The sequence below is a fragment of the Bufo gargarizans genome, chromosome 1 (assembly GCF_014858855.1).
Source record: "Bufo gargarizans isolate SCDJY-AF-19 chromosome 1, ASM1485885v1, whole genome shotgun sequence".
NCBI classification, from domain to species: domain Eukaryota; kingdom Metazoa; phylum Chordata; class Amphibia; order Anura; family Bufonidae; genus Bufo; species Bufo gargarizans.
Window position 1 is genome coordinate 715,151,760 of NC_058080.1, and position 22,386 is coordinate 715,174,145.

The following is a 22,386-nucleotide window of genomic DNA, read 5'->3' on the forward strand; positions in this document are numbered from 1 at the left end:
GCTCGTCTAGTGCCTGGAGCCCAAGCCGACTCCAACAGTTGTCTGGTTGCTGTGGAAAACTCAGAGGAATCCCAGGGCCCCCTGAAACCCGGCAAGCTAGAAGCTGCAGAGAGCCGTCTAGCAGAAGAGGGTGAAGGCGACCAAAAGGGTCGAGCAAAAGCTGTGGAAACGACGGTAGGAGTCGAGGCTCCTCCGCAAGAAGATGCAGCAACTGAGGAAACCACGATTGTGTTTGCCAGAAGGGAACCACAAGGACCAACTGAGCCATCTGGCGACGGACCTGGGCGAGCACCCGAGGGATGAGAGCGAACGGAGGAAAGGCATAATGGAGAGGACCCCCCCAGTTCTGGAGGAAAGCATCCACGGCCTCTGCCTGAGGATCCGGACGCCAACTGAAGTACCTGGGCAGTTGCGTGTTCAGGCGAGACGCGAACAGATCGATGCAACATGGGCCCCAAAGAGACACAATATCTCGGAAGACCCCCGGATCCAATCTCCAGTCGCTGGAGTCCGAAATGCAACGAGAACTCCAGTCGGCCAATGTGTTGTGGAGTCCAGGAATGTACTCCGCCACCACCGAAATTCCCCTGGAAAGACAAAACTCCCAAAAATCTTTGGCCAGATAGGCCAAAACCCTGGACCGCGTTCCCCCCAGGCAATTCACATAACGGACCGCAGAGACGTTGTCCATACGAAGGCGAATACACGCCCGTACGGACCCCTGAGCAAAGCTGCGGATCGCGAAAGAACCCGCTAAGAGTTCGAGGGCATTGATGTGAAGATGAGCCTCCTCCGGAGACCATGCTCCACCCGTGGATACTCCCTGACAGTGTGCTCCCCACCCCCTCAGACTGGCATCTGACTCGATGACCAGATCTGGAAGAGGACCGAATATCGCTCGACCATTCCATACCGACAAGTTGTGTATCCACCACGTCAATTCGTCCCTGGTCTCCGTGTCCAAGACAAGAGTGTCTGAATAAGAGGCCCCTGCCCGAAGGTGAGCAATCTTCAGCCTCTGTAGAGCCCGATAATGAAGAGGGGCAGGGAATATCGCCTGAATGGAGGAAGTGAGGAGACCGATCAGTCGAGCAAGGTGACGGAGAGATAACTGAGGAAGCAAGAGAGCATGCCGAATTTCCTTGCGTATTGATTTGACCTTGGCTAAGGGCAGACTGAGGGACTGATCCAAAGAGTTCACGGAGAAACCGAGAAACTCTACCGAGGTGTCCGGGACCAGACATGATTTTTCTAAGTTGAGAACAAAACCCAGCCCCTGAAGCAGGGACTTGGCCATCTCTAAATGATACAACAGAAGGGAAGGATTCTGGGCCATGATCAGGATGTCGTCCAAATAAATAATTAGACGCACCCCTCTCGCCCTGAGCCAAGCCACTACCGGCTTCATGATCTTCGTAAAGCACCACGGGGCGGATGACAGGCCAAACGGGAGGCACGTAAACCGCCAAGTCTGGCCGTTCCATAAGAACTGCAGGAGATCTCGAGATGGAGGAGCTACAGGGACCGTTAAATACGCATCCTTCAGATCCAGTTTGACAAACCAGTCTCCCGGCAAAAGCATATCCCGGAGCAGATGGATGCCCTCCATCTTGAAATGCCTGTAGCGAACGAAGACATTGAGATGTTTGAGATTTATGACTGGCCGAAACTGGCCACCTTTCTTTTGTACCAGGAAGATACTGCTCAAAACCCCCGAGAAGGGATGGGGAGACAATTCTATGGCCCCTTTGAATAGAAGGGATGACAGTTCTGAATCTAGGAGCGACTGGTCCGAGGTCGGACCCCCCCAAACAGCGGGAAGGCCCTGAGGGGTGGATACTAGCTCGATGGTAAAACCCCGGACCGTAGACAAGACCCACTGGTCTGAGGTGATTCCTGACCACACATGGAAAAAGTGACGGAGTCTTCCCCCAACCTGCTGGGAACTCAGGGGCGGCACACAAGGAGGACTTACCATATGGGCGCCTTGAGCCCGGAGTGCCACGGAAACCTCTGGAACGGGAAGGACCTCCGTGAGACGGAAAGAAGGTGGGTTGGTACCTGGAGTCCTGCAGCGACTGTCGATAAGTATAGGAGCCACGGCCCGTGCCTTTGGGCTGAAAGTTGGAGCGGCCGGACAATCGGCCCCTAGGATTGCCGGCCCTGGAGGAAAAACGCGCCTGAAAGACGCGGCGCATGGAGCTCTGCGCTTTATCAAGGGCCGTAAAGGCGCCAACATACTTCCCCAACTCTTTTATGAAGGGGTCCCCAAACAATAGGCCTTGCGCCTCTTTCCCGGATTCAGTCAGGGATAAATTTTCATTAAAATGGCCTTTCTTCTTTCAATGGCTATAGAAGTATTAACATTGCCAGCTAGGCAAATTGCTCTTTGGGCCCAACCGCTAAGATCCTCAGGATCTACCTGGGTGCCCGCTGCCTTAGCAGATTCGGCTAGGTCAAAAATTTTGGCCAGCGGACCTGTCATATCCAGTAATTTATCCTGACAGGCCTTTAATGCAGAGTCTAAGCCTTTACGCGGGTTGAATCCCGTTTTGGCTAGAAATTGCACCACTTTTGGGTCCACACTAGGTGTCTCACAAATTTTGTGGGGGATCAGGGGACGTGGGCACTCTGCCCGAAGCTTACTGCGAGCTTCCTTGGAGAGGGGAGTACGAATCCTTGCTTCCAAATATTGCGCCACATGAGTGGCGGGAAGCCATTCTGAGGACCTAGGATGGTGTAACTGGTCCGGATTAAATAGGGGGTCACCCATGGGATCCAGAATAATGTCCTTGCCAGACTCTAAAGGGTCTGTATCGGTCCCCGCTGATTTAGACGTGTCCTCCTCAATAGCAGGATCCACTGCCACATCATGTAAATTATCTTCCCCAGAGTAAAGGGGGTAATCATCATACGCCTCCTCAACGGACTCTGCGTCCGAATCAGATACCTGCTCCGGTAAGGACCGGGCGGTCTTCCATGCACGTGCCCTTTCTGCCGGGCGTGAATTAGCTCTTTTGCGCGATTTGACTGCGCATTCATTGGATGGGCCAGAACCCACATTCACATTTGTTCTGGAGGCAGGAGGGGGCATTACAGGGTTAGTCTGAGCCCTTAGGGCCTGGGATATAGTGTGCGATAAGGACTCTGAAACTGTCCCCATAGCAGCAACTATTGCATCAGAAATAGACTGCTGGAGATTAGCAGCCTGCAATTCCTGAACAGGGGCATCATTAACCCTATGAGGGGGGGAAGGTGAGACCTGACTGGATCTTCTCACCGGTACCGAACTGGCAGGGGACACAGGGACCAAAGACATTCTTTAGATATGTACCTGAGGAGTAGGTCACCCCAACAGATAGCAGAAAAAACGCTGGTAAGAGAGCAGGAACCCGAACGAGCGATGCGGACAGCACTGTGGAGCAATGTAGCCGACGAGGAGCGCAGGAGCAAGAGCCCTCCCCTTCCACAGAAAGACCAATAGGAAGAGAGGGAGGAGAAAGATGGCGTCCGAGAATCTCGCCAAGAAACGCGAGATCTCGGCGTCTGAGGGGAGAAAAAACAAAGATGGCGCCTGAGAATCCCGTGCAACGAGACGTGAGGCGCCGAAGCCCGGGAAAACAGCGCGGGAAGGCACAGGTAAGGAGAAGGAACAATGGTAGTTAAAATGGCCGAAATATGACTAAGGGCTATGAAAAAGCGGCACCGAACAGCCGGAGACTGACCCGGTGTCACAGGGGTGAAACGGAGGGGACCGCAAGCGGCACGATTAACCCCTACAAGTCGAGACAGACCGACAGGGTACACAATAAGAAAATGGCCCTGAAAGATACCACTAGGACCCCTGTTCCCAAAGGGACTGGGGTAAAGGATATAATCCAAACACAATCTCCAAAAGGGGTACCCCTCAGAAACTAAAAAGGAGAAATCAATAAGACAAATAACATGAAAGAAATTGTAGACCACTTATCTGAGCTGGAGCAGCAAAGAAAGAGGAAGTGTCCAGCCAGTGATGTCCCTTATATAGGGGTAGAAGGGGTGGAGCTGTTACCATGGATATTCTTATGGTTTTTTCTTCAATTGTCTTTGCTGCTATTTTTCAGTAAAGAAAGAGTTAAGCAAATATGAGCCTCCGTGTCTTGTAATAAAATTTTAAATTCTCAATGCACAAGATGCTGATTTTTTCTGTGCGGATTTTAAAATCCGCAACATGTCAATTTATTTTATTTTTCCTGACCGGATTTTCTTCATTCACTTAGTAAAATCTGCATGCGGAAAATCTGCACCGAATCCGCACGCAAATACGCACCAATTGATTTGCCTGCGAACACCTGCGGATTTCAGTGCGGATTCGTCGCACATGAATCCTGAACGTGTGCATGTACCCTAAATAGTGCCTTTAGAAAGTGCCATCTCCCTTGTAAAACAAGCCCACGTGAACGGAGAAAAGGTGGGGAGGAAAAAATGAAAAATAAAAAATAAAATAAGATATAATAAAAAAAATGTTTGTCAGGAAGGGGTTAACTTGGGCTACTACAAATGTATTCTACACAAGTATTATAATTCTACATATTACAGACCCTAATTGTCAGCAGTGAAAAGGTTAAGTTTGCCCTCAGTGCGGGGCAGCTTCACTATCAGCTCTCTGATTGGCTGGATGGTCTCTCCTTTCTCTCGCGTACTTTCTTCCTATTGGTCCGCTGTCTGGTCACTCTTCGCTGCGCCCCGCCCCCTATGGACGGGCTATGAGGGGACAGATCACACAGAACAGAACATGGAGCTCTCCTATCAGGCGATAAAGACGGCGTCCCAGACCAGAGAGGCGGTAAGGCACCAGCGGCCATGGCGGCTTCTTATCTGTATGGACAGCAGGGCGCTCAGCATCTCTGCGGCAGATGATGTACTACCCGGGGCAGGCTGGGGCTTGTAGTCCCACAAGTGCTGCGGCGCTGGAGGCTTTTTTTTTTTTTTTTTACCGGCCTCTCATTTAGTTTCTGTTTGTTTGTTTTTAACCTCTAATGTTTTCTCTGGTTGTCATGGTAACGGACCGGCTATTTGCCACTCTTCCGGCCTGGCGCGCATGCGCGCTCTGGTCACGTGACCGTACAGGAGGCGTCACTGAGCCTGCGGCTCGGCTGGGAAGTGGTTAGATATGGACGTCTGTCTCCACTTTCTTTTTTTTTTTTTTTTTTGCGAAAGCCATTTTTATTGAAATTTTTTTTTCCACTATTCTCTGAATATTATGCCAGTTACGTCTGTGAATAAACAATATATCTTTTAAATTACACATTTAGACACATAAATGTGGACATAGATTTCTAGACAACCCCTTTAAGCTTCGTGTCATATGTCAAATGTGACAGGGGGAGTCCTACTGCCTATTACAAGTATGTGCAGGGATCAGCAATCTCTGGCTCTCCAGCTGTGGGGAGACTACTACTCCCAGTGTGCTCTATTTACTTCTATGGGCGTTCCAAGCACGGGTGCATGCTGAGAGTCGTAGTTTTTAGCGCTGCTGGAGTGCCGCAGGTTGTAATAGGCGGCAGGACTCCCCCTGTCACATATGACAGAAAGCTTAAAGGGGTTGTCCAGAAATATTCTCCAGTTCCATCTGACATCGGAGGTGGAGAGACGGAGCTGCGCGCTGGTTGGTCAGGTTGCCATGGCAACTTTCCGAAGCGCAGCGAGTATTGTGCACTGGTCTGCATTAAATTGAAGCTATGTACAGTACTTGCCGGCTGCGGGGCGGTTGCCGTCAGCTGAGAGTACGCCCGCTTAGGGTGTACCGGCTGAAGATTTTCCATTGCAGATGGAAAATCCGCAGAGTTTCACACGTCAGAGGGTCTGTGGCCCCCCCTATTGATAGACTGCCCCTGCTCTCTACAGCGCCACCTAGTCACGCCACTCTGGTTGCGACAGAGCATTCTAATTTTTTCACGGACGGAGGTCGTACTGATGCCATTTGCGCGGAAATAAAGGAACAGACGGAACGCAGTCGGCGACAGTACTGATTCCAGACGGAACACAGAGAAGTTTTACGTTGCTTGCCTGAATAAGCCCTTAGGCGGTGTTCACATGTTGCACACGTCACCTGTTTTGTTTCCCACGGTTTTCTTCAATTGTGACTGCAGTGCATCCAGAAAGTCTTCAGACCCTTGTTATGTTTCTCCTTGAGCTAAAATTATAAAAATTCAATCTTCAGTCTGCACTTTGTCAGTGCCTGATAACGAGAAAGTGAAAACAGAATTTTAGAAATGTTAGAAAATTTGTTAAAACGGAAAAACAAAAAATCATGCATGGACATAGGTATTCAGACCCTTTGTTGTGACACTTGACATTTATCTCTGGGGGCCTTCCATTTCTCTAGATCATCTTTGAGATGTTTCTACGCCTTGATTGGAGTCACCTTGTGGTAGATTCAGTTGATTGGACAGGATTTGGAAAGACACAGCCCTGTCTGTATAAGGTCTCACAGCTGACAATGCATATCAGAGCGAAAAACCAAGCCATGAGGTGGAAAGAACTGCCTGTAGAGCTCAGAGACAGGATTGTGTGCAGGCGCTGATCTGGAGAAGGGTACAATTTCTGCTGGAGCACAGTGATCTCCATAATTCTTAAGAAGCTTTGAACAATCAAGACTCTTCCTAGAGCTGGCCGCCCCACCAAACTATGTAATCAGGGGAGAAGGGCCTTGGTAAGAGAGGTGACCAAGAACCCTAATTCTGGTTGGAGCAAAGTACAGAGATATTCTCAATGAAAACCTGATCCAGAATGCTCTGGACCTTAGATTGGGCTGAAGGTTCACCTTCCAACAAGACAATGACTCTGAGCACCCAGCCAAGACAACACAGGAGTGGCTTAGGGACAACTCTGTGAATGTCCTTGAGTGACCCAGCCAGAGCACAGATTTGAACCCAATCGAATATCTCTGGAGAAACCTGAAAATGTCTGTCCACCAAAGGTCCCATCTAGCCTGAGAGAGCTTGAGAGGATCTACAGAGAAGAACTGCAGAAAATCCCCAAATCCAGAGGGTGCAAACGTTGTGGCATCATCTCCAAGAAGACTGGAGGCTGAAATCACTGCCAAAGGAGCTTCAACTAAGTCCTGAGTAAAGGGGCTCGATGCAAGATTTTAGTTTCTCCTTTTCAATAAATTAGCAAAGATTTTAAACATTCTGTTCTCACCTTCTCATTATGGGATATTGAGTGTACAAAGAGCAATGTAACAGCGTCTGCTTACTGCCGCGGTCCCGGGCGCCGTGTTCAGTGTTAGTGAAATATCCTTCACCTGTAATTGTTGGAATCCAAATTAAAAAGGATACGAGCGCTCGGGAAACTGACACAAACATTGGATATAGTTATATCAGATTTCTCTTTATTTAAAGACAAGCTCACAATAATATAGGCTCGAAACAGAAAAAAACATCACATGACAAACATGACATTTTCGGTGTCAAGGTTCTTGTGTCCTGCTAAGGTTCCTGATAGCCGCTTGTGTTCCTGGGCTCTGCTACCTGTTTGATCCCTGCCTGCTTGCCTTGACTCTGCTGTTGCCTATCTGGATTGCCTGACCTGCACCTGTGCCACCTGCCCTGACCTATTGCTTGTCTGACTTCGCCTCTGCCTCATCCTTTTGGTCCTGCACTGTTGCTCCTGGTAACGCCTGCCGACAACGCCTGTACCTCTGGTACCTTTCTCAGGTGCCTCCTGGTCCCACTGGACCAGCTGCCTCGTGTGGCTATCCTCCTTAAGAGGTAGCGACCTGGTGTTCCTTTCGGGAAAGTATATCCCCACCATCAGGAGTTTTGAGAAAATCGAGGGGTTCACTTAGAGCAGTGTTTCCCAACCAGTGTGCCTCCAGCTGTTGCAAAACTACAACTCCCAGCATGCCCGGACAGCCTTTGGTTGTGCAGGCATGCTGGGAGTTGTAGTTTTGCAACAGCTGGAGGCACACTGGTTGGGAAACACTGACTTAGAGAACGCCCTTAGAGGAGGTAGGCCACGTGGCACAGTGGGTTCACACCCTCTGGTTCGTGACAAGCAACATAACAAAATGTGGGAAAAGTGAAAGGGCCTGAAGACTTTCCAAATGCCCTGTACACATGTCTCAGTGTCAAATATTGCTAAGTGTGCAGTGCAGCCACTGACCACAAGACGGACTCCTGCTCTCCACGGTGTCCTAGGTTCTGTTGGCTCTTCCTATGCGGTCAGATTATTTGTATTTCTTTTGGAGTGTAGCTTGGCTACAAGAACGCGGCCTCCATTGTGTTGTGACAGTCGCCTTGGGCCTCGAATAATCATGAACGTTTGCAATTCTTGTGTTTTATTGATTCTACCACATGAGACTTGTAGACGGAGATGACTCAGACTCTGCACCATTGTAACATGGCGAACAAAGGATAGAAGATGTATGTGACCTCAACCAGTCATATGCACCAGTGTCAGCTGAACCCAACTGTCAGGGGAGAAGGACGAGGCTGATGGATTGCAATATGCCTGATCCTTTTGGTCTTGGGGGAGTAGAGTCACCACCAGGGGTATCTGGCAGTGGGTTCTTCCCTCCTGTCTATTGAGAACACATGCACACTCGGCTGAGCCAAGGGTGCATGTGTATGGAGGTGTTGGGGAGATAGCTGTCAGCCAAATCCAGCGTTTCAGCCTCACCCTTTGCAAACTGTTGGAAAAAATCCAGCGCAAAGTCACGCAGTCTACCATTGTCAAACACTGGCGGTGGTCTGGGTCATACTGAGGAGCTCAGTGACTAAAAAAGTAGCACTATCATAGGATGCCATCTCTGCCACTAGTCAAATTTCCAATATCCTTGGAAGTGGAGTCACCTCGGTGTAGCAACAGACCTTGGAACTAGTCTTGAAATGCGTGGCACTTAAAAGTTCTTTATCCTCTACTCTATCACTCACTACAGAGATCTAAACTGCCCCTGGAAGTAACATCAGCACATGAACTGAGCGTCAGGAGCTTCATCCATGGTCAACAAAGGTGCACAATGCCAGGTGTCTGGTGTAAAGCATGTTGTGACTGGAGCATTGGAAACATGTTATCTGGAGCAATGAATCACCTTCGCTGGCAGTCTGATGGACAAGTCTGGGTTTGGTGGAGACCCAGGGAAGGCTACCGACCAGAATCCACAGTGCCTACTAATTTGAAGGGGGGGCGGGTTAATGTATGGAGATCAGGATTCAGCCCCTTATGTCCAGTGAAGAGTAATGTTACTGCTACAGCATGCACAGACATAAGGCCCTTTCCTGTTCCAGCATGATGTTTCCCCTGCGCACGCAACGAGCTCCAGGAAGGGGCAGATGCGCCCGAATTCTAGTGCACAGGCCTTGCATTACTTTTAATAAGTGGCTTAGATGGTTTTAAAATGCGCCAGTTTGCACCACATTTTGACACATTTTGCGACAAGGTCTTCACTTTGGTGAATGTGGGCCAAGCTGTTCTAGGTCTGCATGGGAGCTGTATACACAAAACTGTGGTAGATTTCTGATGAAGATCGCAGAGTTGCTTTCTTCTACGTGAGAAGCACTGCAGCCTCTCCAGTGAATGTACACGGCTCAACGAGTGGCTTTTTGTCCCTTTCTGCCTAATTTTTGTGTGCTAATTATTGGTAGCAGTTCTGTTTAGTGGCTTCATTAGTTTCTACACATATTATCTTAGTTAACGCTCACACGTTTTAGCATCTATTTTCACCGTAATCATTACTGCTCTCGTCGCGCTCGTTACACACGCTGATTGTACAGTAGCTCAAATTGGTTTCTTACAGTTAAGGCAAGACAGAGATTTCCTGCCTCCAACTGCATCTAAAATAAACCCCCTGAAAATCGGAACCCCCCCCAGAAATGAAAACCCCCCTAGTTAAGAAACCCTTACCATAAAAATGTTCCTCCAGAGCTGTGCTGTCGCTGCGGTCCCCAGCGCTCTCCGATTCCTGCTTAACTGGCAGTGATGACGTCACATTCGTCAGTTCCCTGACTGCTAAAGCCAATCACTGCCCCCAGTGGTCATGTGCGCATACATTTCACTTCACCACTGAGACCAGTGACTGGCTGCAGTGGACACGGGAACAACGGATGCCACGTGTCCACTGCAGACCCAGCAGGGATTAGAGTGGTGGGTACCCGAGAGGTGGTGGAGGACATTTTAAAGCAAGAGTACTTTTTTTTTTTTTGGGTGTTTTTTTAAGCTCTACACAGCCCACTGCCAGATTTCTTGCAGAACCCCTTTAATTCTCTGGGAAACCTAGGTGGCAGCCTACACAGCCGCCATTAAATCTTATCCTGAGACTGTCATCCAGCTTTTCTATATTCCTAATGGACAAATATACCAAAGTTATGCTGCAATGAGTCCCCTGTCCCAAATCACTGCTGAACTAGGAACACATTTTGTAGTGCTCTGGAGCAGGGACACTCTGAAGTCTGGACATTTGCCTGTTTCTCCTATGCAAAACAGGTTATTGAAGCTCTACTCTATGACAGACGAGAGTGGTAACTTTGTAATTGTTTGGGCTGAGTTTCTCCACTCCACCCCTCCCACTAGAAGGTTCTACCTCAGCCAGAAACTGTATATAAGGAGAGCGGTCAGAGCCCCTAGTGTTCTGCAATTAGGGAACAGTGCTTGGAAGAGGAGACTCTGCCAGACTACTGAGTGACCAGAAGAAGACGCTGAGACCGGGATACTCTGCCACAGACCCTGGACCATCAGCCTTTGTGCCACGGATGGTGTAACAGAAAACAAGAAGTTACAAATAAGGATCCCACTAGCTTGATCCGAAACTAAGGAACAAAAGGGTGACCCCTATTAAAGCCCTGAAGCTCTCCCTGTCTTCTCAGCCCATACAAAGATCTCTATGATAGATAATTGCATGCCCTCGTGCCTCGACTGTATGACACTTGAACACCCTATAATAGTGAGGGGACACGACCACCGGCTCCCTACACTTAATACGGAGGGAGTCAGGATCACCTAGGATCAAGGCAATAGGAAAACACAAATAAATGAACAGACTTATCTGTAGAAGCATCAGTTGCAGCTTGCAGCATGAGCACACTCCAGGAAGTTGTATAAACCGCAAGGTGAGGCAGTATGGGGAGGAGATATATAGGGAGGCAATCACTGCTAATAGATGACAGCTGGGAGAGGGAGGAGAGTTGTCAAAACGAAAGCAAAACAAAAGAAGATCATGCAGGAGGTACTGAAGAACGTCTATCAGAACTTCTCAAAGATCTGGTGGTGACACTTTGGCCAGGGACCAGCTTTCTGAGAGAGAGAGAGAGAGAGAGAGAGAAACAGCTAACTTAGGCCTTTCCTGAGCATGAAAGCCTTCTTCTGCCAGGGAGGAGACTGGAGAAGCCAGCCCTATGCCTCGCAAGCAGCAACACATAGTGACACCTCAACATTGTCCGGGGACCCAGCATAGCATTGGGGCCACCCCAAACCCGGCCACTGCAACTTTATTTGCGAGTCTATATAAGACTCTGTTCACATTTTGCTCCGTGACAAATTCTGTCATATTTGCCAAAAAAATGAAGCGTGCGTGTGTTTTTTTTATTTTTATTTTTTGCTGTAAAATTATGGACATCATGACTGAACCAGATACCCCATCATAAATCAGTGGAGTCATGTGACTGATCCGGTTCACCATCATTTTATTTTATTTTAAATTTTGTGAAGGAGCAGAAAATTTATGTGAAAAAGATGTGAATAGAGCCTCAGCTTTGCGACTGTACTAACAATGTATGTATCTGATGTTCTTCTAGGATGAGCAGCGGACGGAGGCTCGGAGGAAGAACCTGCTCATACTCGTCATGCACTACATGCTGCAGGAGGGGTGAGTATTGCACTGTAGTCACGTATATGTACTGTAGGTTCCTGCAGTGCAGTTTTTGACGTGGATATATTGCACCCAGCTGTACTCCCGTCTCACTATGCCGTTATTTGCTGTTTTTACAGTGTTTTCCCTTCCATTTTTTTTAGCTCAATGATAAGTTTGTTACAATGTATCAGTGCAGGTAAAATGCATCACCCTGTTTAGCTCACAGATGATCGTCTAGACTGGATACAACAGTAGCAGACCTTCAGCTGTCAGAAGTATTACGTCTCTACAGGGATTTTAGCCTTGGATGTGCATAAGATTGTTCCCACTTACTGACAGCAAGCAGAGATCTTAAAAATAGTGAGGAACTGAAACGCATTGGGGCACGTTTTTCACTGGAGCGCAGTCATCCCCCACCTTGTGCTACAAATCTCTGCCCTTATCCTGCGGCATCCCCCCTAGTATTCATAAAGGGGGGCAGGTTTTCTCACACTGTAATGCTGGACACAGGGGTGCAACTAGAAGGTGCTGGGTCTCTTAGTGGTTTACCCTGAATTGGTTTCACCTGTACTCAGGGGCGTAGCTATAGGGGGTGCAGAGGTAGCAGTCGCTACTCGGCCCAGGAGCCTGAGGGGGCCTAAAGACCCTTGTGGTGCATAAGAAGACACCTGTATTATAGAAAGTGCATGCTGGTCAAGTTACACCTCTGGCTGGAGGGAAGGGGTTAGATCAAGAATTTAGCATGGGGCGGGTGGGTGGGTGGGTGGTGTTCTGTCGTTTTAATTTTCGCCTTGGGCAGCACGAAGGCCATGTGCTTCCCTGCCCCTGGCACAAAGCACTGAGGGAAGGGGGACCCAGGCTGAACTCTTGCACCAGGGCCCATGAGCTTTTAGCTACTCCTCTGCCTGTACTTCACCATAATCTGCGGTAAGACCAATTGCGGTTTTTGCGATGTAGTGTTTGTGCAACAACCAGTCGCACTGTGTGACTATAACCACAGGACTGCACCCAGACATGAAGGGCGAGCCTTAACAGAGTCATGCCATCCTGCACACAGTAATACGATATGTTGGCCTTTCTTCTCAGACCACTTTACTGTGTTCACTTCCACAGACCCCCCAAATCTCTGTAACCTTCTGTCTCCAGCCTATAGAAATTGCTGTTCTAGCTGCGTGGGTTCTTGATCCAGCCATAGTCTGTTCTCTTCATGCAGGAGAACGTGGTGGCTGCTCGTGTCCCGCTCCATCTCCAGGGCCCATACACCTGCCAGTCCGGGTATACCAGCGCAGCATTAAAGGGAACCTGTCACCTTGATTTTGGGTATAGAGCTGAGGACATGGGCTGCTAGATGGCCGCTAGCACATCCGCAATATCCAATCCCCATAGCTCTGTGTGCTTTTATTGTGTAAAAAAAAACGATTTGATACATATGCAGATTAACATAAAAGAGTCATATCTTACTTGTGTGACCAGAGAAGAGTCATATTTTCAAGCTCTGACTCATCTTAGGTTAATTTGCCTATGTGGGGACTGGATATTGCGGATGTGCTAGTGGCCATCTAGCAGCCCATGTCCTCAGCTCTATGCACAAAATCCTGATGACAGGTTCCCTTTGAGTAGTAGCATCTACACATAGTCACTGCTCCACAGAGAGTTGCTGCCCCTCCAACATCATCCATGTCAGGTTTTTATTTATTTCATGCATTTATATAGCGCTGACATATTCTGCAGAGCTGTACAGACATTAGCATCACTCTGTCCCCAGTGAGGCTCACAATCTAAGTTTTCCCTATCAGTATGTCTTTGAAGTGTGGGAAGAAAGCGGAGTACTCAGAGGAAACCCTCGCAAACACGGGGAGAACATACAAATTCCATGCAGATATTGTCCTTGGTCAGATACGAACCTAAAACCCCAGCACTGCAAGGCACCAGTGCTAACCACTAAGCCACCATGCTTTTCTCCACGAGAATTCTTTTGTTCTGTTCCCGCCTCACACAATGCGCCAGCTTCCGCTCCATCTCTCTTGAATCGGCTGCCAAATCCGAAGAAATCCGCTGCTTCAGGGGGCGTCGAGACAAGCAAGAAGCCTTCCAGACCCAGCGTGTCTAAGCTCGTCACCAAAGTCGTGTCTGCCTCCAAAGAGGCAGGAGGATGTGATGTAGACAAGAATAATAGCTGCCTCAAGCTGGCCATCAAGGCTCTTGTCGCCAAGAGGACCATCACCCAGGTGAAAGGCAGCGGCACCTCCGGCTCCTTCAAGCTCAACAAGAAGGAGCAAGAGACCAAGGACAAGGCGGCCAAGAAGAAGGAGCCGGCACCCAAGAAACCTGCAGCTACTGCGGCCAAGAGAGTCGCCAAATCCCTGAAGAAGCCCAAGAAGGCTCCGGCCAATAGCCCGAAAAAGACCAAGAAACCCACATCAGCCGCAGTCAAGAAAGCAGCCTCAAGAAGCTGAAGGCTTCCCCCAAACCCAAGAAGCTGGTCAAAAGTCTGGCTAAGAAGGCGGCCAACCCAAGGTTGCCAAGAGTCCGGCTAAGCCAAGTAGAGTGTGGCTAAGAAATGACCGGTGCTGCCCTACACTTTTCCCACTCAGATCACCACTGGATGACATCCACCACCCAGGAGGAGGGGATGCGAAGCAGCATGATGTGGTAGGGAAGCCTGAGGGTCATCTGGATTATGAGAAACTGTTGCAACTGCTTTGACACCTATAGTTACACTACTGGCTGGACCTAAAGAGCATTTACCCCCAAAATCAAGCTGTCATGAGTGGTCCTGTTAAACATTTATGCAGCTGTTTCTTAGTCATATGTGTTTCTGGCAGAGCAGTGTGCCAACTACTATGGCTGCCATTACAGGCGTTGTCATCCAGCTTTTTCTCACATCTTCTGCAGTAGGTTCCATATCACCCCATAAAACAGACAGATCTTCATTTCAGGCTCTAGGAAAGCCAGCTGCATCACATCTCACATATTATAAGCCGTCAGTATATTTCTGGTCCCTGTCCTACAACTGTCCCCATATAACTGTCCATTGATTTCACTCTGTTCCAGTTACGTGGATTCGGCAAATGCTCTAGAACAGGAGAGCAAATTAAACCTTAGAAGATTTGAAGTCTGTGATAACATCGACCTGGAAACCATTCTCCAGGAATATGAAAGTTACTATTACGTCAAATTCCAGAAATACCCAAAGATCACCAAGAAAGTTGGAGATAACGGTGAGTTCTGTGAAGGAAGGACTCCTGCTCGTTATATGTCATGGCTTAAAGTGAATGTCCCTTCTTTCAAATCCTTGGGCGTTAGAAATTTGCTTTTGATTAATTTATATCGGAGCTTTGTTGTTGCAGAGCTCCAAATCCTCTGCCTAACTACAGAGTTAAACTATAACATTCTGCCACCACTAGATGGAGCTCATTGCATTCTGTTTACACATTGGACTCCAGTACTAACACAGTATGCAGTATGCTCCTACAGAGCTCCCTCTAGTGGTTGCAGAATGTTATAATTTAGCTCTTTATGGCGGGCAGAGAAATTTGAAGCGGATGGTGTTAAAATATCGATAGTCCGGGGGGGCGTGGCCAGCAGCTAAGATGGCCAGACGCATGTAGAGAGAGCTCCGTGGCTGGCAGCACAGACTAGGATAAATCCTGGCTAATCCGTAGCCATCTGTACCCAAACAACCTCCTGATTGAGCCCTGCAGTGCACAGTCTCCGGTGCGGTGAGGACTGAACGGGTATAGCGCAAAGGAGACGCGCGGAGAGCCGCTCGGAGGACCTGAACAGGAGCCGCTCGGAGGACCTGAACAGGAGCCGCTCGGAGGACCTGAACAGGAGCCGCTCGGAGGACCTGAACAGGAGCCGCTCGGAGGACCTGAACAGGAGCCGCTCGGAGGACCTGAACAGGAGCCGCTCGGAGGACCTGAACAGGAGCCGCTCGGAGGACCTGAACAGGAGCCGCTCGGAGGACCTGAACAGGAGCCGCTCGGAGGACCTGAACAGGAGCCGCTCGGAGGACCTGAACAGGAGCCGCTCGGAGGACCTGAACAGGAGCCGCGTGCAAGGTCAGAGTAAAAGGCCCGTGGCATGCTCTACTGCACTAGACCTGGCGAGGCACACGGGGATAGGAGCGGGAGTCGGCAGGCAAGATACCTGGGAAGCAGGGAAGGGAGGCCATCCTCAGAGACTGCTCGTTGATATTTCCCGCCAGGCAGCCATCTTGACGGCATCTCCGCCACGCTGGAGAGAGAGAGCAGGAGCCTGCAAACACTCAAACCCCTGTGGCAGTACATACAGGACTCCTCCTGACTACCCCTAAGCCTAGATATAGTTCCCTGCATAGAAATCCAAGAAGGCAGGATCAGATTGAGACAAGTGCAAAAGTGTCAGACATCCTGGGACATTATAATCCCTAACTCTGCTATCAACCTTACTATAAGTATATAGTATGCTACATCTTCGGGGCCTTGAAAGCTGCTCTGATTATTGCAGAACTGTTTACCCTTTTTGATACAACAATGGGGCCACAAATGAGTCAGAGCGCTGCTGATAAATTGCGTGAATTTGCTAGACAACCGGAAGATGGAGTGCGGTCACCATTACCACAACGGAATACGCACACTAGAGCAAGTACAGCGCCGGACGTACCGACTCAAGCAACTTCCCAGGAGGGTGATCATGAAGAACCCACTCTTAAACAAGTAACCGCTCAGGTTCTGAAAGCCATTACTGCGTTCAAGACTTCCCTCACAGGAAAACTGGACGAAGTTAAGATCTAGGACTATTACGTCAAGACCTGCATAATCTGCGAGAAAGGGTTCAGCACACTAAAGAACGCATATCTCACATAGAGGATTCCACCGCCTCTGTTCCAAGAGCCATTTCTGATCTTAATACCAAAGCAGAGCAATGGAGGCAGAAAGCAGACGACTTAGAAAATGGGCATCGCAGAAACAACATCAGAATCATCGGATTGCCTGAAAGAGCCGAAGGCCGGGCACCAGATGAATTTGGATGAAGGAGCTTTTTCCAGATGCAAATTTTTCTTCAGCATATGCGGTAGAACGGGCGCGTAGACTGCCAGCAAAACCCCCTCCACCAGGGGCACCACCTCGCCCCATGCTTGCAAGATTCCTCAACTGCAAGGACAGAGACAGGATACTGGCTCTGACTAGAAGGCGACAAGAAATTAAATATGAAAATGCGAGAGTCTCCATCTTTCCAGATTTCTCTATGGAATTACAGAAACAACGCCCTACTTTCATGGATGTCAAGAGACATTTTGAGAGAAGCTAACATACCGTACTCCATGGGCTATCCTGCTAAGCTCAGAGTGGTAGACGGCGACAGAGCGGTCTTCTTTACCTCCCCTGGAGAAGTCTCCGAATGGCTGGCCCTACGGTGAAGATCTCCGCGACGCTGAGACACCGAGCTCCTGTAGACCCCGGTCACCATACGACATCAACGGACTACCCCCAGGTTCCATGCAGGTTTTACATATGGCGGCTACTTTTGCAGCCACGTATCCACAAGCTAGGGTCATCTGCGTGGGAGATCTCAACATGATGCTGGACCCCTCTCTTGATCGCTTTTTGGGACAATGCAGATCCAATAACCGCAGGGATATCCTCCCGACTCAGCAGGTTTGTGATGGAATTTAGATGGTTGGACCACAGACAGGGTGTACACCTGCTATAGTAGTGGTCACAACTCCCTAACACGTATATGTTAGGTAATGAGATAGTGATGTTAAACCTTCGTGCGATAACATACCTACCCTGGGGGATATCGATCATTTGCCGATACTGGGCACTCTGATGCAGGGCGCACCCTCAATAATGTATAGGATGAATATACATCCATTCTGACTGAACCTTTTGGGATCAGCGGATGGAATCCCTTACCAATTGCAAGAGTTTCTGGAACTACACACAAACGAGTCTAACTTAGCACTTGTGTGGGACACCTTAAAGGCATTTCTTCGAGGGTCCTTGCACCTTATAAAAAAGGATACCAAACGTTCAGAGGTGGAGCTGAAGGCCTTATGTACTACACTAGAAAAGCAATATATTAATCACCCGACAGACGCCAACAGAACTGCTGACAATATTTAGCGACACTTAAGGACAAAGCCGATAGGAAACTATTTTTCATGAAGCAGACAGCGTTCCCGCTGGGTAGTCAGTCAGCTAAATTACTGGCTCAATTAGTTTGTCATAATTCATCCTCCTCAACGATCTTAGCAGTTAGAGACCCCGCAGGACACTTGCACAACACACAAGAGGCGATTCTCCGCACCTTTACACACGTCTCTCAAGATTTATACAGATCTAGTATAACAGCGAGTGGGGCAGAGATAACTGCATATTTGGAGGGCATATCTCTGCCCACTCTTACTACATCACAACGTGCCCAATTGTATCAACCAATTAGCTTAGAAGAAATAACGCAAGCAATATCAGACCTTAATAATGGGAAATCGCCTGGCCCAGATGGCCTCCTTAAAGAAGTGTATGCGAAATATGTGGAGGTACTAGCCCCTCAACTTGTATCCACTCTCCAATTCTCCTTTGAAAGGGGACTCTTGGCCGAGACTTTTATGGAAGCCACTATTGTACTATTACTTAAACCTGATTAGGACCCTTTAGAGTGTGGTTCATGTAGACCCATAGCATTATTAAATGTAGATTACAAAATATTGACCAGAATTTAAATAAGGTAATCCTATCGTTGGTTCATCCGGATCAGATGGGATTTATGCCTCGGAATTCCACCACTGAGAACATCAGACGGGTTCAGGTAGTTACACAAGTTGGATTCTCCCTAAATGAGGATTGGGCCTTGGCTTCGTTAGACGCTGCCAAGGCATTCGATTCTATAGATCTGATTAACTGCCTGAAACGGTTTGGGTTTGGCCCACAATTCCTCAAATGGTTTACTATACTGTACAGTAACCCAATCAGGGACTGGTGAATGAAGATATCTGGGATCATTACATGACAATATTTTTGAGAGAGTCATTGTTCATGGCCCGTAAATGAGATGGTACGACCCCTATACACCGACCCTATCCATGTGGAAACTACAGATAAATCAAATCATGTGTTGGTGTTTAAACACCGTAACTAGCCTCAAAAATTTGAAAATGTCTGGGGCTTGTGGTGCAACTCTCCAAATACGTTATACTCAGCCTCGAGATTGCGACAGGAGTTGTGGGATCAGCCGGTATAGTGGAGTCACAACAATGCTTTATACAAACTTCCAACAAAGGATGAGGAATTCTACAGTAGTGCAGTGGATGACTAAAATGTATTTGCAATTTACATTTTTTCTACCCGTGTGTATTATGACATGCAATATAATTGTATGCTGTTGATGTTATTTCTCTTGTATCAATAAAAGAGTTAAAAAATAATATATCGACAGTCATGTGCAAAATAGTCATCTGAAAATCCAGTGAACCTCTGGTTTCTTCCTTGGGTCTGCATACTGATAAGCCCCATTGAATAGGGCTGATCAGTGTATGGCCACCCGCTGCGGTCTCAGCACTGGTCCCAGCACATAAACTGCAGCAGTTTTTCCACGCTGATTATAAAGTGTCGTAAACAGCATAAAATTATCTGTGTGAACTAGCCCTGTAGCCCTGTTGGCCCCAGTGCAAAATCTGTATCAGGGTCCATGTCCTGTTAGTTATGTGCTGTATGTGCATGAGGGATCCAGAGTATCTGGTCACATACCGCTCCCCCCAACTATTCAGCAGAGATGAGGGGGGTTACATACTTCCTTGCAGCCTCTGTTTTAGTAGTTTTTTTTATCAGCTGCACTTTCCTATGATTCCTTCCTACTTGTTTCAAGATAATCTTTACATTCATTATATTTTTGTTACAGATAGTAAAGTGTATGCAAAGCCTCGAAGTGGAGGAAGACTGAGAAGGTAACTCTTGTTAACCAGTCCTGTACAACAGAGGCCATTATCAGCACCATAAGACGCACTGGACCATTAGACGCACCTAGATTTTAGAGGAGGAAAATAAGAAAAAATATTTTCCATCAGACCCCCTAATCTTCATCAGACCTCACATCAGACCCCCTAATCTTCATCACACCTCACATCAGACCCCCTAATCTTCATCACACCTCAGATCAGACCCCCTAATCTTCATCAGACCTCACATCAGACCCCCTGCTCTTCATCAGACCCCTAATCTTCATCTAGACTTCAGATCAGACCCCTAATCTTTATCTAGACTTCAGATCAGACCCCTAATCTTCATCTAGACTTCAGATCAGACCCCTAATCTTCATCTAGACTTCAGATCAGACCCCTAATCTTTATCTAGACTTCAGATCAGACCCCCAATCTTCACCAGACCTCAGATCAGACCCCCAATCTTCATCAGACCTCAGATCAGACCCCTAATCTTCATCAGACCCCTAATCTTCATCAAACGTCAGATCAGACCCCTAATCTTCATCAGATGTCAGATCAGACCCCTAGTCTTCAGACGTCAGCTCAGACCCCTAATCTTCATCACACCTCAGATCAGACCCCCTAATCTTCATCAGACCTCAGATAAGACCCCTAATCTTCATCAGACCTCAGATCAGACCCCCAATCTTCACCAGACCTCAGATCAGACCCCTAATCTTCACCAGACCTCAGATCAGACCCCTAATCTTCATCAGACCTCAGATCAGACCCCTAATCTTCATCAGACCTCAGATCAGACCCCTAATCTTCATCAGACCTCAGATCAGACCCCCAATCTTCATCAGACCTCAGATCAGACCCCCAATCTTCACCAGACCTCAGATCATACCCCCAATCTGCATCAGACATCAGATCAGACCCCTAATCTTCATCAGACGTCAGATCAGACCCCCAATCTTAATCAGACGTCAGATCAGACCCCCAATCTTAATCAGACGTCAGATCAGACCCCTAATCTTAATCAGACATCCAAATCAGACCCCCAATAAAAGAACTTCTCTCTCCTGCTCTGGACGGCACCACCACCTAGGAGATCAGCGCGCTCTTCTTGCTCTGCAGCACTGACATTGCACAGCGTCAGGTCACAGTGCGCTTTTATGCACACTACATTCTTATGCTGTCAGGGCACAGAGTGGCGTCTGGAGAACCAGGGAGAGGTGAGTAAAGCCAGTGTCGGCTATATTAATTGCTCCCTGGTCCTACTGTACTAATGAGTGCTTCCAAAATGGATGCACTCATTAGTTTTCCCATTATAAGACGCACTGCCATATCCCCCCACTTTTTGGGGGAAAAAAGTGCACCCTATAGTTTGGTAGATAATTTTATGTAGCATACTGTTATAGGCCTAAAGCAGCACAGAGTACTACAGCTGAGGAGTATGCTGGCCTTGTTGGAAGCACTAACCAATCTACTCATGCGTTTGTGTTATTGAGGACAGGATTTCATGTGAAAGGGGCCGATTCTCCAGAACAGTGCAGAGTATTTCAGGAGAGGAGTGTGCTGATCCCTAAAACAACAATAATGATACAAACCTACAAAAGTCATTTAAAAATCAGCTGTAAATAGATAGAAATAAGTTTATGTAAGTGACTGTGATGGCTATATTACATCTGTCTCCTCAGAACAGCCAGTAACTCTTCCCAGGGGCTTCCAAGAATCACCAACCATAGTATCATCCAGCGCCCAGTGTCCAGAACGTACCCAAGGGCGGCAGAGAGAGTGTCAAACAGAGAGATCGCCAGACAGGTGTGGAAAAGTAAAACCACGAGGGGGCGCTCTGTAGACCTTGCATTGTTGGGATGTGTTGATGGTTCAAAGGGGTTCACTGTTCATCTTCTATGGCATGGGCACCAGATTGATTAGTGGTTGGGGTCTGAAAATGTTAGCGTTTTTTAGTGAAATTTTTAGACTGACATTTTAATTCTTATCCCATTTTGCAGGAGAATGGAAGTAACAGTCCTCCGGAGGTCACTGAATTTGGGTTGAATGTTTCTGCCATAAATAAAAATGGCGGAGGAGAAGGCGTTTCACAAAGGCGGGTCAGTCAGAACATGGAATGACTATAACTGTAACTTGTATTCTCAAATATATATATATATATATATTGTGAGATAGTGACAGATCTCACAGAGGCGAGGGGCAAGGAAGGGGTGGATAGTGCGGTCCACACCCCTATTCCACCACAGGTGAGACCAGCTGGAGGTGCTCGGGCTGGCATAAAGCACCTCCCAGGGGGTCAGTCTAGGGCGAGGAGATTCGTTGTACAACAGGGTCCTGCTGGAGGCTCTGTATTAGTGGTCTCTGCCGGGCTGGCTGAGGGACCACAGGGCTAGGTGCTAGCCGGATCATTGGGGGACGCCGTGACGCCTGTGCGCAAGGCCGGAGTCGGAGGGACTACTGGGCCACACTCCCCCATAAAGGTACTGGATGTGAGACCGTGTGTGAACAGGGCTCTGTACAGCCAGGCGGCTGTGGGACACTGGGCTGGGAAAGCCGCTTGTAATTACCGTGTGCGAACGGTCCTTTAAGTAAGATAGGAAGATGCCTTGTTTAGTTAGAGCCCAGC

At 48.2% G+C, this 22,386-nt stretch overlaps 1 protein-coding gene across 4 annotated transcripts in view; it reads left to right on the forward strand.

Annotated features, from left to right (window-relative positions):
• The first annotated feature begins 3,562 nt into the window (after window positions 1–3,562).
• LOC122924838 (katanin p60 ATPase-containing subunit A-like 2) overlaps window positions 3,563–22,386 on the forward strand; it is a 37,907-nt gene continuing 19,083 nt past the window's right edge. The window contains exons 1-6 of one of the 4 annotated variants that reach the window (XM_044276317.1): window positions 3,563–3,639; window positions 11,775–11,845; window positions 14,885–15,051; window positions 19,718–19,763; window positions 21,443–21,566; window positions 21,761–21,859. In XM_044276317.1, coding sequence (XP_044132252.1) covers window positions 3,568–3,639; window positions 11,775–11,845; window positions 14,885–15,051; window positions 19,718–19,763; window positions 21,443–21,566; window positions 21,761–21,859 — 579 coding nt within the window. In that variant the 5' untranslated portion in view covers window positions 3,563–3,567. Of the gene's footprint in view, window positions 3,640–4,724; window positions 4,826–11,774; window positions 11,846–14,884; window positions 15,052–19,717; window positions 19,764–21,442; window positions 21,567–21,760; window positions 21,860–22,386 lie in introns of those variants that run through there. The other 3 variants (XM_044276318.1, XM_044276320.1, XM_044276319.1) reach the window with 3 other exon arrangements.